Source organism: Schistocerca serialis, chromosome 6, assembly GCF_023864345.2.
Source record: "Schistocerca serialis cubense isolate TAMUIC-IGC-003099 chromosome 6, iqSchSeri2.2, whole genome shotgun sequence".
NCBI classification, from domain to species: domain Eukaryota; kingdom Metazoa; phylum Arthropoda; class Insecta; order Orthoptera; family Acrididae; genus Schistocerca; species Schistocerca serialis.
This window is the reverse complement of record NC_064643.1, coordinates 525,187,315-525,210,904: the sequence shown is the minus strand read 5'-3', so window position 1 is coordinate 525,210,904 and position 23,590 is coordinate 525,187,315. Positions and strand designations below refer to the sequence as shown.

The 23,590-nt window shown below is 44.6% G+C and overlaps 1 protein-coding gene across 1 annotated transcript; it reads left to right on the top strand.

Moving 5' to 3' along the window:
• Positions 1-9,320: 9,320 nt before the first annotated feature.
• On the top strand, positions 9,321-22,055 carry LOC126483981 (uncharacterized). Its single transcript, XM_050107280.1, has 3 exons — positions 9,321-9,412; positions 16,491-16,811; positions 20,773-22,055. The coding sequence occupies exons 1-3, from the start codon at positions 9,398-9,400 to the stop codon at positions 21,619-21,621; spliced, it is 1,185 nt and encodes a 394-aa protein (XP_049963237.1). The 5' UTR covers positions 9,321-9,397; the 3' UTR covers positions 21,622-22,055.
• The last annotated feature ends 1,535 nt before the right edge of the window (positions 22,056-23,590 follow it).

Below are 23,590 nucleotides of genomic sequence, written 5' to 3'. Positions count from 1 at the left end.
CCATTTCCACCCGGCGCCTCAGTTGGACCAGCGTTCGTGCTGGACGTACAGACCGCGTGAGACGACGCTTCATCCAGTCCCAAACATGCTCAATGGGGGACAGATCCGGAGATCTTGCTGGCCAGGGTAGTTGACTTACACCCTCTAGAGCACGTCTGGTGGCACGGGATACATGCGGACGTGCATTGTCCTGTTGGAACAGCAAGTTCCCTTGCCGGTCTAGGAATGGTAGAACGATGGGTTCGATGACGGTTTGGATGTACCGTGCACTATTCAGTGTCCCCTCGACGATCACCAGTGGTGTACGGCCAGTGTAGGAGATCGCTCACCACACCATGATGCCGGGTGTTGGCCCTGTGTGCCTCGGTCGTATGCAGTCCTGATTGTGGCGCTCACCTGCACGGCGCCAAACACGCATACGACCATCATTGGCACCAAGGCAGAAGCGATTCTCATCGCTGAAGACGACACGTCTCCATTCGTCCCTCCATTCACGCCTGTCGCGACACCACTTAAGGCGGGCTGCACGATGTTGGGGCGTGAGCGGAAGACGGCCTAACGGTGTGCGGGACTGTAGCCCAGCTTCATGGAGACGGTTGCGAATGGTCCTCGCCGATACCCCAGGAGCAACAGTGTCCCTAATTTGCTGGGAAGTGGCGGTGCGGTCCGGTCCCCTACGGCACTGCGTAGGATCCTACGGTCTTGGCGTGCATCCGTGCGTCGCTGCGGTCCGGTCCCAAGTCGACGGGCACGTGCACCTTCCGCCGACCACTGGCGACAACATCGATGTACTGTGGAGACCTCACGCCCCACGTGTTGAGCAATTCGGCGGTACGTCCACCCGGCCTCCCGCATGCCCACTATATGCCCTCGCTCAAAATCCGTCAACTGCACATACGGTTCACGTCCACGCTGTCGCGGCATGCTACCAGTGTTAAAGACTGCGATGGAGCTCCGTATGCCACGGCAAACTGGTTGACACTGACGGCGGCGGTGCACAAATGCTGCGCAGCTAGCGCCATTCGACGGCCAACACCGCGGTTCCTGGTGTGTCCGCTGTGCCGTGCGTGTGATCATTGCTTGTACAGCCCTCTCGCAGTGTCCGGAGCAAGTATGGTGGGTCTGACACACCGGTGTCAATGTGTTCTTTTTTCCATTTCCAGGAGTGTATTGGTCTCTAGTGTTTCTTGTTTGTCTAATTTGTAATTCAATGTTAGAAATTCATCGCGTCGAGGCGTCTAGGTTTTACTACAGCAGTGGTTCCCCACGTGAGGGATAAAATGAAATTTTTTGAGGGGTAAATACAAACGCATTCGCTTGTATTTCAGTCACGAAACTAAATTATTTTAAAAGATCGTTACTATTATTAGTATTTCCTAAGACTCTAATACTAATTACATAAGTTAGTCATAATTACATTTTTTTCAAATACTAGCTTTGACTTTTGACGCAGTGTCGTGGTGGTTCCAGCTTGTGAATCGAATGTATGAATATCATACTCTGTACTTTGTACCATTCATCTATGACAGTAAAATTGAGAGACGTAAGCGTATGTGACATATATCTCATGAAAATGTCTTATCAGAGTCGTAGAAATTGCTTTATTGTACACTTCGCCGAGCGTGGTAGCCTCGCGGTCTCGGGCGCCTTGCCACGGTTCGCGCGGCTCCCTCCGTCGGGGATTCGAGTCCTCCCTCGGGCATGGTTGTGTGTGTTGTCCTTAGCGTAAGTCAGTTTAAGTTAGATTACGAAGTGTGTAAGCCTAGGGACCGAAGACCTCAGCAGTTTGGTCCCATAGGAACTTACCACATATTTTAAAATTTTTACATTTGTACACTTCGCAACAGACGAATGATCTAATTCACAGCACAGTATACCAACAACTATGTAATGGCTTCAACATTGCTGTAGGGCGTACACTGTTTTATCATTACTATTATTATTTTCATTATTATTATTTTTGTTAATGCCAGTGGTCATACATTAAGAATTGACTTCCTGACGTCTTCCAATTTCTGTCATTTCAGAAGTAAGGAGTCCAACATTCAAGTGGTTTACGAACAATAAGCGTGGTATTCACATTTTAACTTGGTTAATTTTAGACGGGGTTGAAAAATGTGAATGAAACAAGTTAAGAAGAAGCGTACTGTGGAGAAACATGCTTTGTATCTAGGGTCTACCCTGAATGCAGATAATTAGCTTTCTTTTCTAGGAAGGAGATGTAATTAGCAGTCATGACGCAGCGAGTAGAACAGTTTTTTGAAATAAGCAGTATCAATAGTCTCTCACTCCTTAGTCTGAGGTTCAATAAAACGCCTACTGAACAAAAAGTAAATATCATTTATCTTCCGTCATTTTAAAAATGTCCTCTCCCTTGGCAGAGTGGTCATTATGTACGGTTAAGTGATCTGAAATATTGTGTTTGGATGACTTATATGTTGACAAAATCTATTTTATTATCTTGGGGCTGGCATTTAAGGAAGCATTTTCATATAGAATTATTTTGCCACTTTCCGTTAATGTCCTCGTTTCAGAAACTTTCTGTACGATCTTTGCAAAGCATTGTATTAGCACTAAATCAGTTCCTCAAACCTTTAGGAAAATGTGCCGTAAGATGGAAACCAAAAGTCAGTGTCCTTGATGTTCCAGACTCAGAAAAAAAGGCAAATTATACCGTTAGATCGTTATGAGGAAAAGTATACTGTTAAGCCTCTCAGAGTCACAAATTTGGATGTCAGGGCGCCTTGTAGCAAAGGATATAAGCGGAGAAATTAAACACAAATATTACTGGATTGGTTGGAAAGGGGTAGGCCCTCTCTCAGGACCACCTCTGTTTCAGAAAGAGCATTCCAGATTTTGGTAGATGGTTGCAGAACAGCACACATTGCTCTTGGTGATGGTAGTTATAACCATAGATACATCCTTGCCACAGAAAACCAGAAAAAAATGTAATCTGATAAAAACATCATCAGAGAGAGCAAGGACTGCAGTACGAGCAAATGAAGGAGATGCCTTTCCCACTGCAAGTTGGTACACAGTTTCACTTTGTCGGGAAATACCCTGGTTTGGGCGGATTTTTCGTTCATGCTGCTGGAACATATGCAACAGTTTTACGAAAAATAGGTGACAGAGTAATTTTACAATTGCCATCAAATCGAGAAGTCTGTTTTGCTCAAGAATGAATGGCAACCATTGGCAGACTATACAATGTTACGCATGGGAAAACTGCAGTTGGGAGCACAACAAGAAATGGAGAACTACGAAACCGGCCATGATCTGGACGCCCCCCCCCCCCCCCCCCCAACCACCGATTCGTCTGATTGCTTAGTTTATGAACTGTACTTTAGTAGATTTTTTAAGTGTATAACAAGCAACATAAATATACAGTTTGAAATACTTATTTGTTACTGAATGGCAGTACATTCCGTAAAAAAAGTGGTCAGTATCTCTGATTGTCATGCAGCGGGCCTGGGTTCAATTACCGGACTGGTCGGACGTTTTCTCCTCTCGGGGAGTGGGTGTTGTGTTGTCCTGTTTTCATTATCAGCAATACACAAGTAGCCCACTGTGGCGCCAGTTGAAAAGATCTCTTACCCGGCAGCCGAATTTCCCCATGTGGGGAATAATGGAAATTAATGCCACACCATTATATTATATCTTTTTTTCCCTAGAAGTTTGAACTTGGTAACAAGCTAACAAAACTGAAAAGAGAAATGCAAAGGAGCGCTCTCTCTAGACATAGTGAGAGTTAGTGAAGATAAGGATTTTTGGTCAGACAGATATAGGATAATATCAACAGTTGCCGAAAATGGTGTTACAGGAGTAGGATTCGTTATCAATGGGAAGGTATGCCAGAGAGTGACCTCCTGTGAACTACTCAGGGGGAGGGTTGTTCTCATGAGATTCGACAACAAACCAGCGCCGACGATGATAGTTCAGATATACACTCCTGGAAATGGAAAAAAGAACACATTGACACCGGTGTGTCAGACCCACCATACTTGCTCCGGACACTGCGAGAGGGCTGTACAAACAATGATCACACGCACGGCACAGCGGACACACCAGGAACCGCGGTGTTGGCCGTCGAATGGCGCTAGCTGCGCAGCATTTGTGCACCGCCGCCGTCAGTGTCAGCCAGTTTGCCGTGGCATACGGAGCTCCATCGCAGTCTTTAACACTGGTAGCATGCCGCGACAGCGTGGACGTGAACCGTATGTGCAGTTGACGGACTTTGAGCGAGGGTGTATAGTGGGCATGCGGGAGGCCGGGTGGACGTACCGCCGAATTGCTCAACACGTGGGGCGTGAGGTCTCCACAGTACATCGATGTTGTCGCCAGTGGTCGGCGGAAGGTGCACGTGCCCGTCGACCTGGGACCGGACCGCAGCGACGCACGGATGCACGCCAAGACCGTAGGATCCTACGCAGTGCCGTAGGGGACCGCACCGCCACTTCCCAGCAAATTAGGGACACTGTTGCTCCTGGGGTATCGGCGAGGACCATTCGCAACCGTCTCCATGAAGCTGGGCTACGGTCCCGCACACCGTTAAGCCGTCTTCCGCTCACGCCCCAACATCGTGCAGCCCGCCTCCAGTGGTGTCGCGACAGGCGTGAATGGAGGGACGAATGGAGACGTGTCGTCTTCAGCGATGAGAGTCGCTTCTGCCTTGGTGCCAATGATGGTCGTATGCGTGTTTGGCGCCGTGCAGGGGAGCGCCACAATCAGGACTGCATACGACCGAGGCACACAGGGCCAACACCCGGCATCATGGTGTGGGGAGCGATCTCCTACACTGGCCGTACACCACTGGTGATCGTCGAGGGGACACTGAATAGTGCACGGTACATCCAAACCGTCATCGAACCCATCGTTCTACCATTCCTAGACCGGCAAGGGAACTTGCTGTTCCAACAGGACAATGCACGTCCGCATGTATCCCGTGCCACCCAACGTGCTCTAGAAGGTGTAAGTCAACTACCCTGGCCAGCAAGATCTCCGGATCTGTCCCCCATTGAGTATGTTTGGGACTGGATGAAGCGTCGTCTCACGCGGTCTGCACGTCCAGCACGAACGCTGGTCCAACTGAGGCGCCAGGTGGAAATGGCATGGCAAGCCGTTCCACAGGACTACATCCAGCATCTCTACGATCGTCTCCATGGGAGAATAGCAGCCTGCATTGCTGCGAAAAGTGGATATACACTGTACTAGTGCCGACATTGTGCATGCTCTGTTGCCTGTGTCTATGTGTCTGTGGTTCTGTCAGTGTGATCATGTGATGTATCTGACCCCAGGAATGTGTCAGTAAAGTTTCCCCTTCCTGGGACAATGAATTCACGGTGTTCTTATTTCAATTTCCAGGAGTGTACATGGCAACGTCGAAGTAGCAGATGGAGAATTTTTCTTTTTGAGTCATCAGTCTTCTGGCTGGTTTAATGTGGCCCACCATGAGTTCCTCTCCTGTGACAACCTTTTCATCTCAAAGCAACACAATCTACGTCCTCAATTATCTGCTTGATGTATTCTAATCTCTGTCTTCCTCTACAGTTCCTACCCTCTACTGCTCCGTCTAGCACCATGGAAGTTATTCCCTGATGTCTTAATAGATGTTCTATCATCTTGTCCCTTTTGCTTGTCAGTATATATTCCATATACAGTAAAACTTCGTTTATAGGTTTTTCAACGGACTACAGAAAAAACGTATAAGTGTGAAAAACGTATGGATGAAAGCTGCAGCGATTCTAGCGGTCCAAGCGGTTGATTTCTCCATGCAGTAAACATAAGACGAACGCTTCCTTTGATAAAATCTAAGGCGAGACGCTAGATTTGATCAAAGAAAATTTGATCAATGCTTAACTTTGACAAAATCCCTTATTACACTATCAGATCTTATTACAGTCTGATATCGGCCTTACCAATCCACTTCCTGGCAACCCACTTTGAAACACTGCATCCTAACTTGTGCACACTGTGGATGTTTCGCCGACGCACACACACACACACGCACACACACACACACACACACATACACACACACAAACACACAAAAACGTATAAGTGAGAAAAGCGTATAAGCGAAAAACGTATAAATGAAGTTTTACTGTATTCCTTTCCGAGTCTGCGCAGAACCTCCTCATTCCTTACTCTATTAGCCCACCTAATTTTCAACATTCTCAAATGCTTCGATTCTCTTCTGTTCCGGTTCTCCCACAGTCCATGTTTCATCACCATGCAACGCTGCTCTCCAAACGTACTTTCTCAGAAATTTCTTCCTCAAATCAGGGTCTATGTTTGATACTAGTAGACTTCTCTTGGCCATGAATGCCCTTTTTGCCAGTACTATTCTGCCGTTTATGTCCTCCTCGCTCCATCCGTCATGGATTATTTTGGTGCCTAGATAGCAGAATTCCTTAACTTAATCTACTTCGTGATCACCAATGTTAACGTTAAATTTCTGGCCGTTCTCATTTCTGCTACTTCTCAGTACATTCGTCTTTCTCCGATGTACTCTCAGTCCATATTCTGCACTCATTTGACTGTCCATTCTGTTCAGCAGATCACATAATTCTTGAAACTTCCTGGCAGATTAAAACTGACAGAAGTAAAGCCGTGAGGACGGGACGTAGTCGTGCTTGGGTAGCTCAGACGGCGCCGGCACGGTAGCTCAGCGTGTTCGGTCAGAGGGTTACGTGCCCTCTGTAACAAAAAAACTGAGTTAACCGATGATCAACGAACTTAGACGGATGTCTTATGACGTCCGCCCCGAGCAGACGAAGCGAACAAAATGAGATTTAAAAAATAAAAAAAAATGGTAGAGCACTTGCCTGCGAAAGGCAAAGGTCCCGAGTTCGAGTCTCGGTCCGCACACAGTTTTAATCTGCCAGGAAGTTTCATACAGGGTGTCCAGAAAAGGGCTCTCTGATTTCAAAATTAAATATCTCGAAAACAAAATCGATAGAGGAATGCAGTAAACGGTATGTTTATTGTGAAAGCTGTAAGAAGTTTATACAGTAGTTTGAAATAATAGTTACAAAAGCTGCTAACAGATGGCGCTGTGCGCTGTACAGTTCATATCAGCATACATAAGTGAAATAATCGTATGAAAACAATCTTTGCAAACAATCACATCACAATGCTTTCAAAATGTTCACCATTGGCACTACAGAGGTGGCGCAAACGAAGAATGAAATTCGCCATCACATTTCGTAGTGTCTCAACCGAAATGGATTCACATGCCAAAGAGATCGCCGATTCAAGCTCGTCCAGCGTGGCGGAATGCTTCGGGTAGACCATGTCTTTCACTGTGCCCCACAAAAAAAGTCACAGGGAGTCAAATCCGGTGAATATGGAGGTCAATCCATGCCTGCACCAGTAAATTTGGGATATTCCAAAGCAATGACTCGCTTCCCGAAGTATTCCTCAAGAAAGCGAAACACTTGTTCGGTCCGATGTGGTCGGGCTCCATCTTGCATAAACCATGCAGTACCTGGTCGATCCTCTAACGCTTGCTGTGTGGCGACAAATTGTTCCAAAATTGCAACGTAACGTGCACCAGTGACCGTTTCTCGAATGAAAAAATGGCCAATAATGCCTCTGCTGCATACTGCAGCCCACACAGTAACTTTAGGAGAATACAGAGGTTTCGCTTCACACCAATATGGCTTTTCGGAACCCCAAAATCGCCAGTTCTGCTTATTCACGTATCCATTCAGGTGGAAGTGTGCTTTATCTGTAAACCAGATGCAGCCAACATCAAATCCTTCACTATCAATACTTGTGAGCATCTGATTAGCAAAGGCAACCCTTTGTTGCACAGCTCATACGGATATGGCCTGGTGCGTTTGAATTTTGAATGGAAACATGTGTAGGCTCTTTCTCAGTATTTTCTGCGTGCTGGAACGCTTCAAACCAGCCTCAGATGCAATTCTGCGGACGGATGACATTGGATTTCGCTGATTAATTCCAGAAACTGTGGCGATATTTTCAGGCGTAACTGCGGTTTGCTTGCGGCCAACATGTCCCACTAGATCATCAGTTACGCTGCCTGTTCGTTGAAATTTTGCGAAGAGCGTACGAATGGTTTTGGAACATTAAATCGTGCTTGAACACGTCGCCTTGTTGCCGTAGGACTCTCTTCTAACCTGTGGTACTCTAGAACCAGAAAAACGCGTTGTTCAATGGTTCGCTAACCTCCTTTCACGTTTCAATAGTGGAACTGATCGCTCTGGGCTTCGGATCACTATTTATACTAGGCATTACGTATGGCGATTACAGCGCCGTCTGTTAGCAGCTTTTGTAACTATTATTTCAAACTGCTGTATAAACTTCTTACAGCTTTCATAATAAACATACCGTTTACTGCATTCCTCTATCGATCTTTGTTTTCGAGATATTTAATTTTGAAATCAGGGAGTCCTTTTCTGGACACCCTGTATCAGCGCACACTCCGCTGCAGAGTGAAAATCTCATTTCATGTATTTCTTCTTCACTTCCACTGAGGATAATAATGTCATTTTATTTTAAGCATAAATATGTTCGAAGAATTGTTTTCATTCTAAAAGTTACTTAGGTGCTGATGTTGATGATGGTGGGGGAAGGGAGTTGGGAGTAGCTTATATCGGATTACAATCCGGGGTAACCGTCTCAGCAATGTTGGGAACCGCTGCACTACTGTACCGTAATGCATTTCTTGACATGCACTTTTTATTGCAAATTTCCCTTTGTAGATCCCGAACGAAGCCGGACTGTGTTAACGCTGAGACCAACTCGTCGAGAGGTGGACGCCCACTGTGCGGAGCTCTACCTCTAGCACACATACACACACACACATACGTGTTCTCCTTGATGTCAGCCGGAGCTGCGTGGGAACGCGGCTGCTGCGAGAACAAGAGCGCCACTGTGCGCGCGTCACGGCGGTCAGCGCGCCGCCGCCGCCCCCGCCGCCCCCGCGGACGGCCGCGACCTCGGCCGGCCACCCGGTAATTGCTGGCCGTCTACTAAGACTGCCCCACAGGCGGACGACTGCCTCAGCTTTGTTTTTTCCCCTCGATGCGATCTGAGCATCACTTTCGCTGCTGTGAGGCAACCCCTGGCCGGCCGGCCGACCTCTGGCATCCTCTGCTCGGATCTCCGCTCGCTCGCTCGCCTTTCGCCAGCTCGCCGCCTGGACACGGGACGGGCGGATCCCCACCCCCGCCACCCCCACCAGCAGACTGATTCATGGCTCTGCCGGCCACAACCGTCTCGTACAATCCGGGAAACTGGACAGCGACTGCTCACTATAAAAGCCAACCGGGACGGCTCGGAAATCATCAGTTCATCCACAGCCTCCGTACGGTGAACACCGGTCTCGAGACCCCTCCTGGAATCCAGTGATCTGAGTTCCAGCCGAACCAGCATGTCGTTGTTGAAGGTACGTTCAACATTACGCCCTGCAGTACACTTTCCATTCCGCCCAGTGTTACTCTTCCAACGGAAGTACAGAATTCGCATCATGTGATTTGTGGGAAGGAAACAGAAATTGAGATAAGAAATGCTGAACGGGATCTGAATTACATATACAGTATTATTCAACTTATCTTAAGCTAATTATTGACTTCAAATAATTCAGACTGAAAGGTACCTTCGGCCGTCTTCCCTTCTGTCTTGAACTACAATGTATTGTCTGTGGAAGCCATAGAAATGTTCCCTTACGGTTTTAGATTTCCATTGTTAGCTTTCATAGTTTTTGTGGTCTTCAAAAAATGGTTCAAATGGCTCTAAGCACTATGGGACTTAACATCTGAGGTTATAAGACCCCTAGAACTACTTAAACCTAACTAACCTAAGGACATCACACACATCAGTGTCCGAGGCAGGATTCGAACCTGCGACCGTAGCAGCAGCGCGGTTCCGGACTGAAGCGCCTAGAACCGCTCTGCCGCAGCGGCCGGCGTTGTAGTCTTCAATCCGAAAACTGATTTGATACAGGTCTCCACACTAGTGAAAGTCTCTTCATCTTGGCATAACTACTGCTGCAACTTACACACATTTGAACCTGTTTACTATATTCTAACGAGCGTCTCCCTCTTCAGTTTGTAATCTTCCTCCTTCTCACCTCCTTCTGTGGGCACACAAAATCGCACAGACACTTGTCACCATTACTTAGTTGAAGAGAAGATTCCTAGGTGCCTCAGGCTGCATCATAACACCGATTCCTTCTTCTAGCCTTGTGATGCCATAAATTTCTTTTCTCTGCATTTCGAAGACCACCGGATCATCTGGATGGCAACGCGCTTGCCTCCCGTCCAACCGGACCCGGTTTCGATTCCCGTCCGGGTTGGAGATTTTTCTCCGCACGTGGACTGGGTATTGTGTTGTCCTCATCACCATTTCATCCTCATCACCGACTCTCAAGTCACCCAATGTGGCGTCGAATGTAATAAGACTTGCACTTGGCGGGTGAACTTCCCATGTTGGGGACTCCCGACCAACAGTCCTAGACGATCATTTTATTTCTCCATTTCTCTCATTAATTATTTGATCTAATCATTTAAATTTCCAATACTCTTCGGTAAAACCGCATTTAAGCCTTAGCAGCCCAGTGGGTCCAGTTGGACACTTTATAGTTTTTAGTTATTTCTGCAATATCCACGAAAGCCCACTGGTTTCTTCTGGCACCATTGAGTTCTAGTGTGTAGACTAGACCACTAGATGGCAGCACCAGCAAGATAATGAATACTGCGTCAGTGTGGACCCATTAGAAAGAAACTGCACTACTCCAAAAAATTGAAAATGTCTTTAATGTGTTGCTAAAAAGAGTTTACAAAAAAATGGCTATGAGCACTAAGGGACTTATCATCTGAGGTCATCAGTCCCCTAGAACTTAAAACTACTTAGACCTAACTAACCGAAGGACATCACACACATCCATGCCCGAGGCAGGATTCGAACCTGCGACCGTAGCTGTCGCGCGGTTCCAGACTGCAGCGCCTAAATCCGCTCGGCCAAAACGGCCGGCAAAGGAGTTTACAGTTCAAAACAATATTTTTTTTCTAATGAAATATAAAATTTGGCCTGGAAAGAGTTAAACAATTTCTATTGTCTTATCGTTTGAAACGATTAACGTCTACGTTTCATTTCCGTATATGGCTGCACTAGAAACAAATACTCGAAGTAAAATTTACATACATGTTTAAGTTGGATTAGGAATTTTACGAAACAGGCGTATATCGTTATTTGGGGAAGAGAAGGTACTATTTAGGATGTTGCACTCTCGCCACTTCATAACTTTCGTGTGACGAGCACATTTGTGTTTTACGTTGAATAGTAATAACAAAAAATGAAAGACTTGCGCCAACACGAAGGGTGGTTTGAATTCCAATGTGCTTGTTGTGCCATGGTTTGTTCTTGGAATACTATAAGATGGTGTGAAATCGGAACCTTGGTTATACTTGGCAGTTTAGACATATAAAAAGCCATTACCAGTGCTGAAATTCACATCGACTGCTATAAATATTCTACGATTAATCGGTCGTTGAAAACACGAGAATTTGTAATGTGCAAATGAATAGCCTTGCGGTCAAATGAATGAATAAAATTTTGTCTGAGGGCCATAGAAAATTCCCGCAGCTTCTGATTTTGTAAACTTGCACTTATCCACGAAACACTCGCGCTAGGGAGTGTCGAAACCTTGAAAAATTATCTTTTCGTTTGCTGCTAAGCGCCTATCTAGGTTTGGCATTGCTCATTAACTGCTTTTTTGTATGTGTTCTATAAAAAAATCTTCGAGTAATGGCTAAAATTGCTGAATTCGACACTTTCTTAAATTGCAGAGGATTGTTAGTCGCTTCGTTACAGTTTACTATTTGTTTTCTGTTGAGTAACTTATTCGTGTAATACGACGGAGTGAACGATACTGTCTAAAATATAAAATTAGATTATATATAGGAGTCGTAAGAGACGATAAAACCGACACAAAAGAAGAGAAAGTAAGGTATGTAGGGATATAATATAGTAGATAAGGGACTCCAGTACTATATCAGCTCCTTACCATAGGGCTGGATTAATGGAGCATTTGGTGAGGTATCTCGGGGCAGGTAGTTCTCATTCGAAGCACCAGTAAAAGATAAAACTGGTGAGGAATGGAAGGGTGGTAATAATAAGTACATATCTGGAACAACTTGAAGAATAGCATGTGTGCAGAATCAGTAGAATGATTCGGAATAGAAACAAATGAAAGAAAGAACCCATTAGTAAATAGTATTTTTTTTCGTTGTCTCGTACTTTAAACGCTGTGTAGATAATGGGAGTTTGTTTAGCTGATATTTGGAATGTTTGTGATATGGGTATATATCTTCCCCGTTGCCATAACATTAATTTATCTTCGAATATAGGAGAAGTGAGCGTCATCTGTTAGTGAACAGTGAAATATATATCCTACAACAGCGCCTATTTTAACGATTTATGTTTTGCAGATCCGAGGTACTAGTTGGCTGCAAGGTGAGACGGATATTGAAACAATCGAAAAACAACACATGTGTTGGCTTCCATAATACAACGCTAACCTTAATTCCACAGAGGATCGCTTCGTGTTCAACACTCCCATCTCTCTCGCTCTGAAGCTCTAGACGTTTCTCTTTTGCCAAATGAAGTAAACACTCATATCTACGTATACGCTCCCAAGAGACTGGAAAGAGCCCGAGGAAAATTAATTCATACTAATATAGACAATTGTCCATCCTATTTTATTCGTTTTGAGAAAACGGGAGAGAGGTAACTGCCTGTGTGCGTCCTATCCTCTCCTGTCCTCACGACTCCTACGTGAGCTGTGCGATGGGTAGCAGCAGACCTGTCCACAGCCATAACAAATTATGATTACCGTAACTGAGGCAACAACTTTTCGATGCGAAAACGTTGCCTTTTTTCCAAAAGATTCTCATTTATTGTCTCCATTCTGCTCTTTTTACTTTTTTGCTCTATACGGATCTTTGTTAACAAAACCGCACGCATCTGAATTCCTTCGACGACTGCTGCGAGGCATAGTTGATGAGAGCTGCACTCTAAAATTTCTAGACTATGTCCCACTGGACTCTTGCAAGTGGTTTCTCTTACAGATGCCTCGCACTGTTCACTCTGCTGCTGATTTTGTGTTTTTTGGTCCATTCCATATCGTTTTGTCCTCTTACCTCCACTTCTTTGAACGAAGTAGCAGGTTATAATCCTGTGATCGGATACCTTGGGGTCTTCCTGTTGCTTGTGGGTGCTATCCCGCATTAATCCACATTTAAAGAAAGCTGATGTTTAATACAACAGGCGAAAATACTGCATCAGCTGTTTATTATCCAGTGATGAAAAATTCCTGCAGACAAAAACATTAGACACGAATAATATGTTTGCTGCTGACGTTATAGAAAATAAATCGCATATGTTTATTGAGAATAGTGCTATTACCTTCTTAGCGTACGTCGAACGTTAATGGTGCCTCTGTTGGGCATTCGTAGTACGGTGTTTCATGCTTGCTGCTAAGAATAAAAAATTCTCCCAAACAATCGTACATTTGTGAATACATTCCGTGCAATAGCATTTCGACTATAATAAAACACTGAAGTGGAATGTTGAACTCCTTTCGTAAGATTAAAAAGTGGAATGTAGCTGGTTACTTAAGTCTACATATAAAAAATAGCGTATATAAAAAAAATGAGATCTCTGTTTTACCGGAGAAGTGTTACTTAAACTCGTGTTGATTTTTTGAATGAAGGCTCTTTTGTGCCAAAGATGTCATAATGTCTAAGCTTAGAACGGGCTCGAGGGACCTACAACAAACGGACGTTTATGATATACGTCCGTAATTCTGTATATTTCTTCTTCTATCCTAATAGCGATAAACATAAAAGATTTTTGGCTAAAACCAAGAGAAATAATAATTTGATTTCGAACATGACTTATACGCAACACGTTAAATGTGGCGGATTCCAAGATGCAGTAAAGAATAGGTTCCGAGTTTCAGAGTTAGCTTCACTTCAAATGCTAAAATTAGCACCATAATAATACTTTGTTTTGCCTGAGAGTAAGTACCACACTATACCAGCCTCTAAATTTCAACCAAAAAAATCGTTCTGTGAAATGAGAGGGAATGTACCACCTTTGGAATTTCCTTGCCTGTACTGTTATCATGGCTTCCAGAAATAATTATGCCTAAAAAAGACATACCACGAAGGCATTATCCGATTTCGACGGAATCGGTAGGTATGATATACATGTGCAGACAAACAAAACATTGCAATTTCAGGAAAAAATTGATGATTTAAGCAAGAGGGAGAGCTTCACAAATTCACCAAGCGAGCAGGTACGCGTTGGTTCCCCTCTGACCCTAATGCAAGTAGTTATCCGGCTTGGTATTGCGTAACAGACTTGTTGGATGTCCCCTTGAGAGACATCACACCAAATTCTGTCCAATTGGCGCGTTAGATCGTCAAAATCCCGAGCTGGTTGGAGGGCTCTGCCCATAGTGCTGCAAACGTTCGTGGTTTGGGAGAGGTCCGGTGATCTTGCTAGCCAAGGTAGGATTTGGAAAGCACAAAGACAGTAGAAATTCTCGCCGTGTGCAGGCGAGCATCGTCTTCCTGAAATGTGAGTACAGGAAGGCTTGGCATGAAGAATAACAAAACGGGGCGTCGAATATCGTCGAGGTACCGCTTCGCTGTAAGGGTGTCGCTGATGACAATCAAAGGGGCCCTTCTATGGAAAGAAATGACATTCCAGACCACCATTCCTGGTTGTCTGGCCGTACGGCGGGCGAGAGTCAGGTTGGTATCTCATCACTGTTCGGGGTGTCTCCAGACTCGTCTTCAGGCTGGAATGTCGTTGACTGGAATAGAATTGTCTTCAGTGATGAGTCCCGCTTCTCGAAGACGGTCAAGAATTATTTTGCTTCCAACGTAGCAGAACTACGTCACTTCGTTTTCTACAAGGTTCCCAATTTTGATACTAGGTTCGTAGCCAATCTTATTTCTATCGATTCTCAATATTTTTGTCTCTTTGGCCTCTTCTCAAACAGTATTCTGTGCTTAGTCACTGTTCATTTTGTTCAACAGGTCCTGTAGATCTACCTAATTGTCGCTGAGGACAGTTATGTCATGAATGCATATTGTCGTTAGCATCCTATCAACTTGAAATTTGATCGAATTTTTAACGCAGGGGGAACCGAAGCTACGAAGTAATGAAAACGGAAGCAGCAAACCGAATAAAGTCATGTAGCAAAATGTGATGATGGCTGTCCATGATGTCAGCACTTACCCATACACCACCCCCCTCCATCATAGGGTATCGACCTCGGCTACACATAAAGAATCCGCTCCATCATTGCCTCCCCCTCTCCCTCCCCCCTCCCCAAACGGCGTAGGGGACCCTATTGCTATCGTGACGATCGTCAGATCATAGGACCATCTCAAGATAGACAGATTTCGATTAAGAGCAAATAAAAGTGCTATTTTTTCAACCACCAATCGGTCGCCAAATGGAAACCACAATGAAAATCAAAAATATTTTATTTTTAACTTTTAACTACACCTTCTAGCTACTTCTCTACATAGTGGCCGCTACGACTTAGGCATCTGCCATAGCGTGGTACCAACTTTCTAATACCCTAACAATAGAAGGCAGCCTGTGATTTTCGCCAGTGTCCTATGCTGGTCCGCAGCTCGTTGTTTATGCCATAATGCTGTCCTCGTTGCCAACGGTTCCGCTCAAGTGTCCGAAGAGATGAAAATCAGGAGGAGTTAAGTGTGTGCTGTATGGAGTGTGATCAAACACTTCCCATCGAAAACCATGCAGGAGCGTCTTTGTTGCCCCTGCAGCGTGCGTCCGGGAATTGTCACGAAGAAGAAAACAGATGACAGTTACGTTATGAGGCTACAGGAAATCAGGTGGAATTCCCCAGCAGTACTTCAGAGTTGGCGGCAGACACTGTTTTCAAGACATCTTTATGTGCTCGCTGTGCGCTCAGAACTGAAAAGTGCCACATGATTTGACAGACAGGCGTACTACACCTACTGTGCAAACCATCTACTTAAAGCTTCACCTGATTTTCACCGTGGTTTTAATTTCTCCACCGATCAGAGATTGGAAAAAAAGACCTCGTACTTTAACAGTTGCGAAGTAAGTATCGCGAATACCAGCAGAACAGCTGAAAAATGTTTGCATTTTCTACATGTATTGCTACGATAAGTAGGTATCGACATTTGAATGTAGGTGGAAAGCGACTGGAGGGAGATATTTGATTCTACGCTCGGATATGAAAATTTAAGTACGAATTCTAAATAAGTTGCAAGAGGCGTGGAATATTCTCTGTAAGGTCATCAACTGGCATCTTCCTGACGTTGTGCTCATTGAAAATCAAACACATAATAGTGGCAGTGGTATCGGATCTATCCAGATCGCCCCAGAAGCATTCCGTGTGACATATCACGAAGCGAGCTTCACTCTGAAGGGCGTCCGCGTCGTTGTTTCAGCTGTTGGGAGTGTTTTGCCTGCTGTCGGCGCTGGCCCATGAGCGCGTCCACGGAGGATTGCTGGGTGGAGGTGGCGCAGGGGGCGGCGGCGGCGGCGGCGGCGGCTACCAGTACGGCGCGCCCGGGGGTGGAGCGGGAGGCTTCGGAGGACCCGGCGCCGGCGGCTTTGGGGGCCCTGGGGGCGGCGGCGCCTTCGGGGGCGGCGCTCCTGGGGGCGGTGCTCTCGGCGGCTACGGTGGTGGCGGAGCTGGTGGCTACGGAGGCGGCGGCTACGGAGGCGGCGGCTACGGAGGCGGAGCCGGTGGTGGAGACTTGGGACAAGTAAGTTCTCGTCGTGAAATGACATCGACGTGGAGCACAGAGCTTCAGAAAGGTGTTAACAAACGTAGAAAGGAACGACAATCTCGAGCGTAATTTTTTCTGGAGGAGTGGTTGCAGGGAGAAGTCGAAGCAAGTCAGCTCGAAGGCAGCTGGTACGACCGCTGTAACAGTGTTTTGCGTTTCAAACAGCCACTAGCTTCACTGTGAATAATAAGTTTAATCTCCGAGTACAAGTCTTAGGTGTGGAGGACGTCAGTTCAAATCATTGTCTGCTTATAGAAATTTAAATTTTCTATAGTTTCCATAAGGTGCTAAGGCAAATGTCGCCACAGCTCTTTCGAAAGAGAGACGCCCGATTTCTTTCCCCAACATTCCCTGACTCCAAGCTTGTGGTTAGTCTCTAAGGACGTCTACTTCGACGCGCCAATCAAAGCCTGATCTTCCTTCTTTTCGTCAAGCAGCCGAGATAGATCAGACACTCCTTCTTCACTGTTTATAGCTGGAACAGGCCGAAAACAGCAGCGAAGTGTATCACAGAATCTAACAACAGTAACAATAGCGTTACTGCACTGAGATTTTTCCATGCTTGATCGGTACATGTAAAAGGTAGTATTATTAACGACACCCTAAAATTCAGTGTCATGCACTTTTCAGTGATTATCAGAATAGATTTTGGTAGCATTATGTTACCTGTCTAACGTGCATTATGTTAATAAAACAGTTATACACTCTCACACCTTTTAATCGTAATCTACAGTATTGAACAGAATCTTACTTTTTTTAAGTACCATAGTTGACACCTCTCTGTAATGTTGACGAAAGACAGTTTTTCCTTCATTCTAAACTTTGAGATTCGTACACTGACAACGGAGCGAATGACTTAAGATGACACGAAATTTATTGCAGCTCAGTCGTAACTCGTTCAGTGCCTTTAAGAGACAGAGTTTAATTAACTGATATACGCACGACTAGCATTAACATGTAAATAAACCTATTAACAAAATGTATACTGAAATTTTTGGCAGTGTGATATAGAGCCGAGGCTGTAAGTTAATTTCTCTTGTTTCATAGTCCTCCGTCATGGGCGTGTCATAATTTATCACTTACTAATACTGTTTACTGTCATTGCGAAAAGGCGATATCTCAGCCTCTAGAATTCATGTTTACTGTGTCTTTAAGAAAAACACACAGAAAGAGAAAGTGAGCATACATGTGGGGGGCTCTGTGTATGAACTAAGAGTTAGAACATGCGTTGAGGAGCGTATTCTAATCATGTACCTGTGTGTTGGAACTGAAAGTGCAAGATCTAGAACTGCCACATATATTTTCTATCACCGTAGACCCGCATCACGCAAGAGGACGATTTTATGTGGAATGCTCTTAAATTGACGTGACTGCTCTTCCGCAAAGCTTTCCAGAAAAGGAGTTCGCTAACGAGGCTCGTAGACGTCACTTCAGTCGCAGACGCATTTTTGTAACGTTGGACTGAGGTAACTCTAGCGAATGCTCATGCGTAAATACAATGCTCGAGAAAGTAGTGTGCAGCTCAACATTCTTCTACGAGAAAACAAAACCTCTGATTATGTGGAAGAAGGTTGCAAGTCGAGTCGGAGAAACAGATCTCTCGCAAGTCTCCTGATGCTAGACGAAGTAATGCTACAGTTAATTACCGAGTAGCACGGAGTCCACATGGAGAGTAATAAGTCCACAGTGCTATATTTTATCGAACCAATAATGTGGTCATTTAAGGACCTTTCAGATTACATCGCTCTTTTCAACTTGTAGATGTCTTCCGCCGTTACAAGGGTGATCCATCAGTAGCATTCAACGAACAGTACGATCATCAACATGTGGGACTTACGCTCTTCCACTTCAGGAGGGAGCATATCTCCAAAGTCTTTGAATATACGAGTTGATTTCTGAGCTGCAGTTACCACGTTTCAGATCATGTGATCTGGAAAGTTATATATAACATGGAAATTTCATTGACGTTCTGTCACCTTTTTGGTGCAGCTTAATTCGTACAGAAATCGTCCCCGAATTCATAAAGTGATCTTTGGTATCCGCTGCGTTCACGTGACTGCCAAGATATCAGTTTCAGTAACACGTCGTCACGATAATCTGTAATAGTTTTACATAGAATTCATTCTTCAAAAGGGATGAAGTCCTACTTAGTTGTTCAGATGTTGGATGTATTACAGTTACTCCAGTTTATTTCATCTGACTAGAATTATTACGTGGCATAATTACGGGTACTTTATAGAAAGTAGTTTTGGTTAGACGTGGATGGACAACAGTAACGCTGTGTTTTTTAATCTGAAGAAGGACAATACATTAAACTAACGCGAACATCAGTTCTGCTTCCTTTCTATACCTCACACTTTAGTAGTAGTTTACATCGTACTACGTATACTGGTGAACTTCGTTGACAATGTGATGGTGGTCTAGTCCGTTACACACGGAATGAGACCAGCATAAGTTCGCCAAACTTCCTGAAATTTAGTTCATCTGGTCTTTTTCCAATTGCACATACAGATATGTCCTATAAAAAATGTGGGAACTTCTCAGTCAGAGAAGCAGGTATTCATCGTTTGCGTCAATAAACAGTAGATATGTTGTGTTTTGGACCATGAACAAAGAGGGCACACATGTTCGAATGTTCACTGTAATTAAGCTGTAGGAGGGAGCGGGGGGTAATTTTTCAATAGACAAAGGCAAAGCTGTCCAGAAAGCAAAAAGTCGTTTGCTCTTCATAAAACGAATAAAGTGTCGTCAGATTAGCCGTACATTCGCATTACTATTAACAGCTTAAGCGAACGTTTAATTTATCCTAGAATTTCATTCCCTTCTTTTGCATGGTTCCACAGCCGTAGTAAGTTGTTTGAAGGGTAAAATTATTTTTTCACTTTCGCATGTTTAAAAATTTCGAAACTGGATGTTCCTTTATTTCACCGGTTATTTGTGCAATGTCGGCCATTTTCGAGCGTGACCATATCTAGCGCTTCAAAAATCTGAGCTTTCAAGTGAAAATCGAACTTTGATTTTGAATCAGTTGATAACACTCATGTGCCGAAATGCGTTGTCTGTGCGTAAGTAAAGGATGAAGTAAAAAATATGCGTTTTAAAAGTTTTGAAAAGACGGAAGTAGCAAAATTGATTCAATCATCAAGAAGTACCCAGAAATTTATTTAGTGGTAATGGGTCTCGACTCACAGAGCACAAATGAATCACTCTGTAGTGTGTTCAGGCTATAAGAAACTGAACTGTTCGATAAATCATTATATACGTATTATAATGATTCCATTTAATACTTACTTCATCATTTAATATAAAAATGCATAATTCGAGTACAGCAGAAATGTTACCTATTAATCTGAGTGGCTTTAGAGTGTTCAATCAGATGAAGTCATAGAACCCGCACATTATTTCGATAACACAACATGCTGTCGCTATTAGGCGGTCTGATACACCAAAGAGATAATTACGTTTGCGGTAGTCACTTCACTTCATATACTCATCACAGAGTGGCCGAAATTTGTTCAGTCAAGTCTCTGTACTTCCATCTTTATATAGATAGCTGCGGGATCTTGGCTGTTCAGTATGGAGTGCCGAATCAAAACACCCTACAGCCGCCTGTTAACAGTCACCAAGTGAAGATCGAAGGGATCGCTGTGTCAATTAGAGACCAATGGATACCAGTCATTGAATGGTGGCCCCTATTTTTACTGGACCAGAGGTGGGAACCTTCCCACACGTCGATCAGGGGACCTGAAGAAGGGGTAATGTATCGCCAAAACTGGCCGTTCAACAAAATGACAATTGGAAATTAAGACTGCTGAAAGGTGTTTTGATTCGACGTTCTCTGTTGTTGAATCATTCCGTCATTTCATCTCGATGGGCACTCAGATATGTAATACATAGAGAAGCCTTAGATCATACGATCTTATCCGTCTGTCCACAGCCAACACCGTACAACTTCCAGTACTCCGTGAACGACGCTTACACGGGAACGAGCTTCGGACGGCAGGAAGCTGGTGACGGAAGTGGAAGTGTACAGGGCCAGTACCAAGTCCAACTTCCCGACGGCCGCAATCAGCTCGTACGTTACGCAGCCAGTGATGCCACTGGTTTCAACGCAGACGTTCAGTACCAGGGAGAGCCTAGGTACCCATCCGGCGGCGGCGCCGGTGGATTCGGTGGTGGCGCCGGGAGGTATGGTGCCGGTGCCGGTGGTGCCGGTGGATACGGTGGAGGAGCTGGCGGTCTCGGAGGAGCCGGAGGATACGGTGGTGGAGCTGGAGGATACGGTGGTGGAGCTGGTGGTATCGGAGGAGCTGGAGGCTTTGGTGGCGGAGCTGGTGGTATAGGGGGCGGAGCTGGAGGATACGGAGGTGGAGCCGGTGGTCTCGGAGGAGGCAGAGGATTTGGCGGTGGAGCTGGCGGTCTCGGTGGAGCTGGAGGCTACGGCGCTGGAGCTGGAGGTCTCGGAGGAGGAGCCGGAGGTTTTGGTGGAGCTGGCGGACTTGGAGGAGGCAGAGGTGGAGGTGCGGGCGGCGCCGGAGGCTACGGCGGTGCTGGAAGATACGGAGCAGGTGGCGCTGGAGGGTTCGGTGGAGGAGCTGGAGGGTTTGGAGGTGGAGCTGGAGGTCTAGGAGGTGGAGCCGGAGGTTTCGGTGGAGGAAGAGGACGTGGTGGATACGGAGGAGCTGGAGGTGCAGGAGGGTTTGGCGGCGCCAGCGCTGGAGGATTTGGTGGAGGAGCTGGTGGAGGTGGCCCATCTGGCTCGTACCTGCCGCCATTCAAGAGATAAGCCGACCCTGCTGACAGATGTATATCTTATAGCTTTAAATGGAATGCAATCCATTACTAATGGAATGCAGATGTCTATTGCTTTCTGTAACTCATTATAAAGATCTCTGCTTTATTAGCATTTTAATGTATAGTTATGATATGTTAATAATCAATGTTATGTTCGGTGCTTAAATTATTGTCCTAGATGTGTGATTGTAAGTACTGTGAGAATGAAACTAGTTGGGATGTGAGTTCAACCTAGTTCGGTTTTTCTTTGGTCATCTATAATTATCAGTATTACTATGAATGAACTGAATGACCATTGAAGAGTCAAATATAGTTTAATGACTGATTGAAAACCTTTCCTGGAAATTTGATAAAATGTCTATGTATTTAGTAACTGTGTGACTCCTGCCTTTTGGTGAATAAATAACTTCAGATATGTTCAAAGAAGTTCGATTTGGTGTGTTATAAATTAACCTGAAGTGTCCACTGAACTCTATATTTTCTTTCAGTCTGTTATTGAAAAACCTTTTACAGAAAATTGTCAAGAAATGTGACTTTTTCTCCTTTTGAGTGTTAAAAAAATGGTTCTACTGGCTCTGAGCACTATATGACTTAACTTCTGAGATCATCAGTCCCCTAGAACGTAGAATTACTTAAACCTAACTAACCTAAGGACATCACACACATTCATGCCAGAGGCAGGAGTTGAACCTGCGACCGTAGCGGTCGCGCGGTTCCAGACTGTAGGTCCTATAACCGCTCGGCCACTCAGGCCGGCTTTGAGTGTTCGAACTGCGTTAAAAAGAAGAGGAGGTCCTCGGACTTGGTTCTGATGACCGTACATGAAAAATATAAAACATTTTAGTTCAACAAAACAGGCAACCTTAGTTTGCCACTAAATGGAGTATATGAACAAATATTCAAAAGGCATTGTGCAGGCATAGGTAGAAGCAAGATGCATTATTGATACTCGTGTACACCGAACTACTTTATTGTAAACAAGAATATACTCGAATCACGGAGGTTTTGCTAGAAGTTATCTCCGATGTTAATCTGTTGTCCTATATAAATCAGGATATAAAAAATTTATAACAATTACAGATCTTATCAAGCTCTTACAAATATTTATTAATAACTAACGGAGTTCATAAAACTGTGACTCACATTTTTTATCTTTTCTAAGTACAAAAGTCATCGTGTTTTTGTTCCTGTTTAATACTACAGAGAGCCGCTTTTATATCTGATGTCCAGCCATTCCTGGAATGCCTGTTGTTATTGTTAGTTATTCTCGAATGCGTGTTGTTAATGAAAACATCAGCACTCTCGTTAATGTCAGACTTGAGCTGATTTGATCACTTAGAGAAATGTTATATTTTACAGGATAGTATGATGATTGATTTTGTGGAGGAAAATGTTACATTGTTGTCATTCAGAACAAACTGAAGTCCCGAAATCACGTCGTACTACTCGTAAAGTGCTGGAGATGATATTTCAAACGACAGTATCTTGGAGCAAAAACACAGTTATAAGGCATGCTAGGAAGTTACGTTCAACTAATCGCATTTATTTTTGTGACTTTTCAGGCTTTCCCGACAGATCCGTTGCAAATACACTTCTCGGGTTTGCCGCCGGATGGTATTGCGTAAATCACACAGCATTTCATCGATGCAACTGCTGTACATTTTCGGGAGGAGAAAACTGCTGCAGTCACTGCTGCAAGACGCGACTGATGATAAGCAAGTTTTTTTTTCTTTATTGTCAGTTTAATACCTTATGCAAGGTAGGCTGGCAGCGGCAAAACTACGCCGCTCGTCGGCCACAGACATTACAATTACTATAGATGAAGACATAGAAAAGCACAAACAAAACGATGGATAACAAACAGTAGACACACAAAGTAAAACACATGGAGCCGTTCAGAGGCGTAGCGAAATGAAAAACGTCCAGCACTGATACACGAACATAGATGACAGAAACGACAC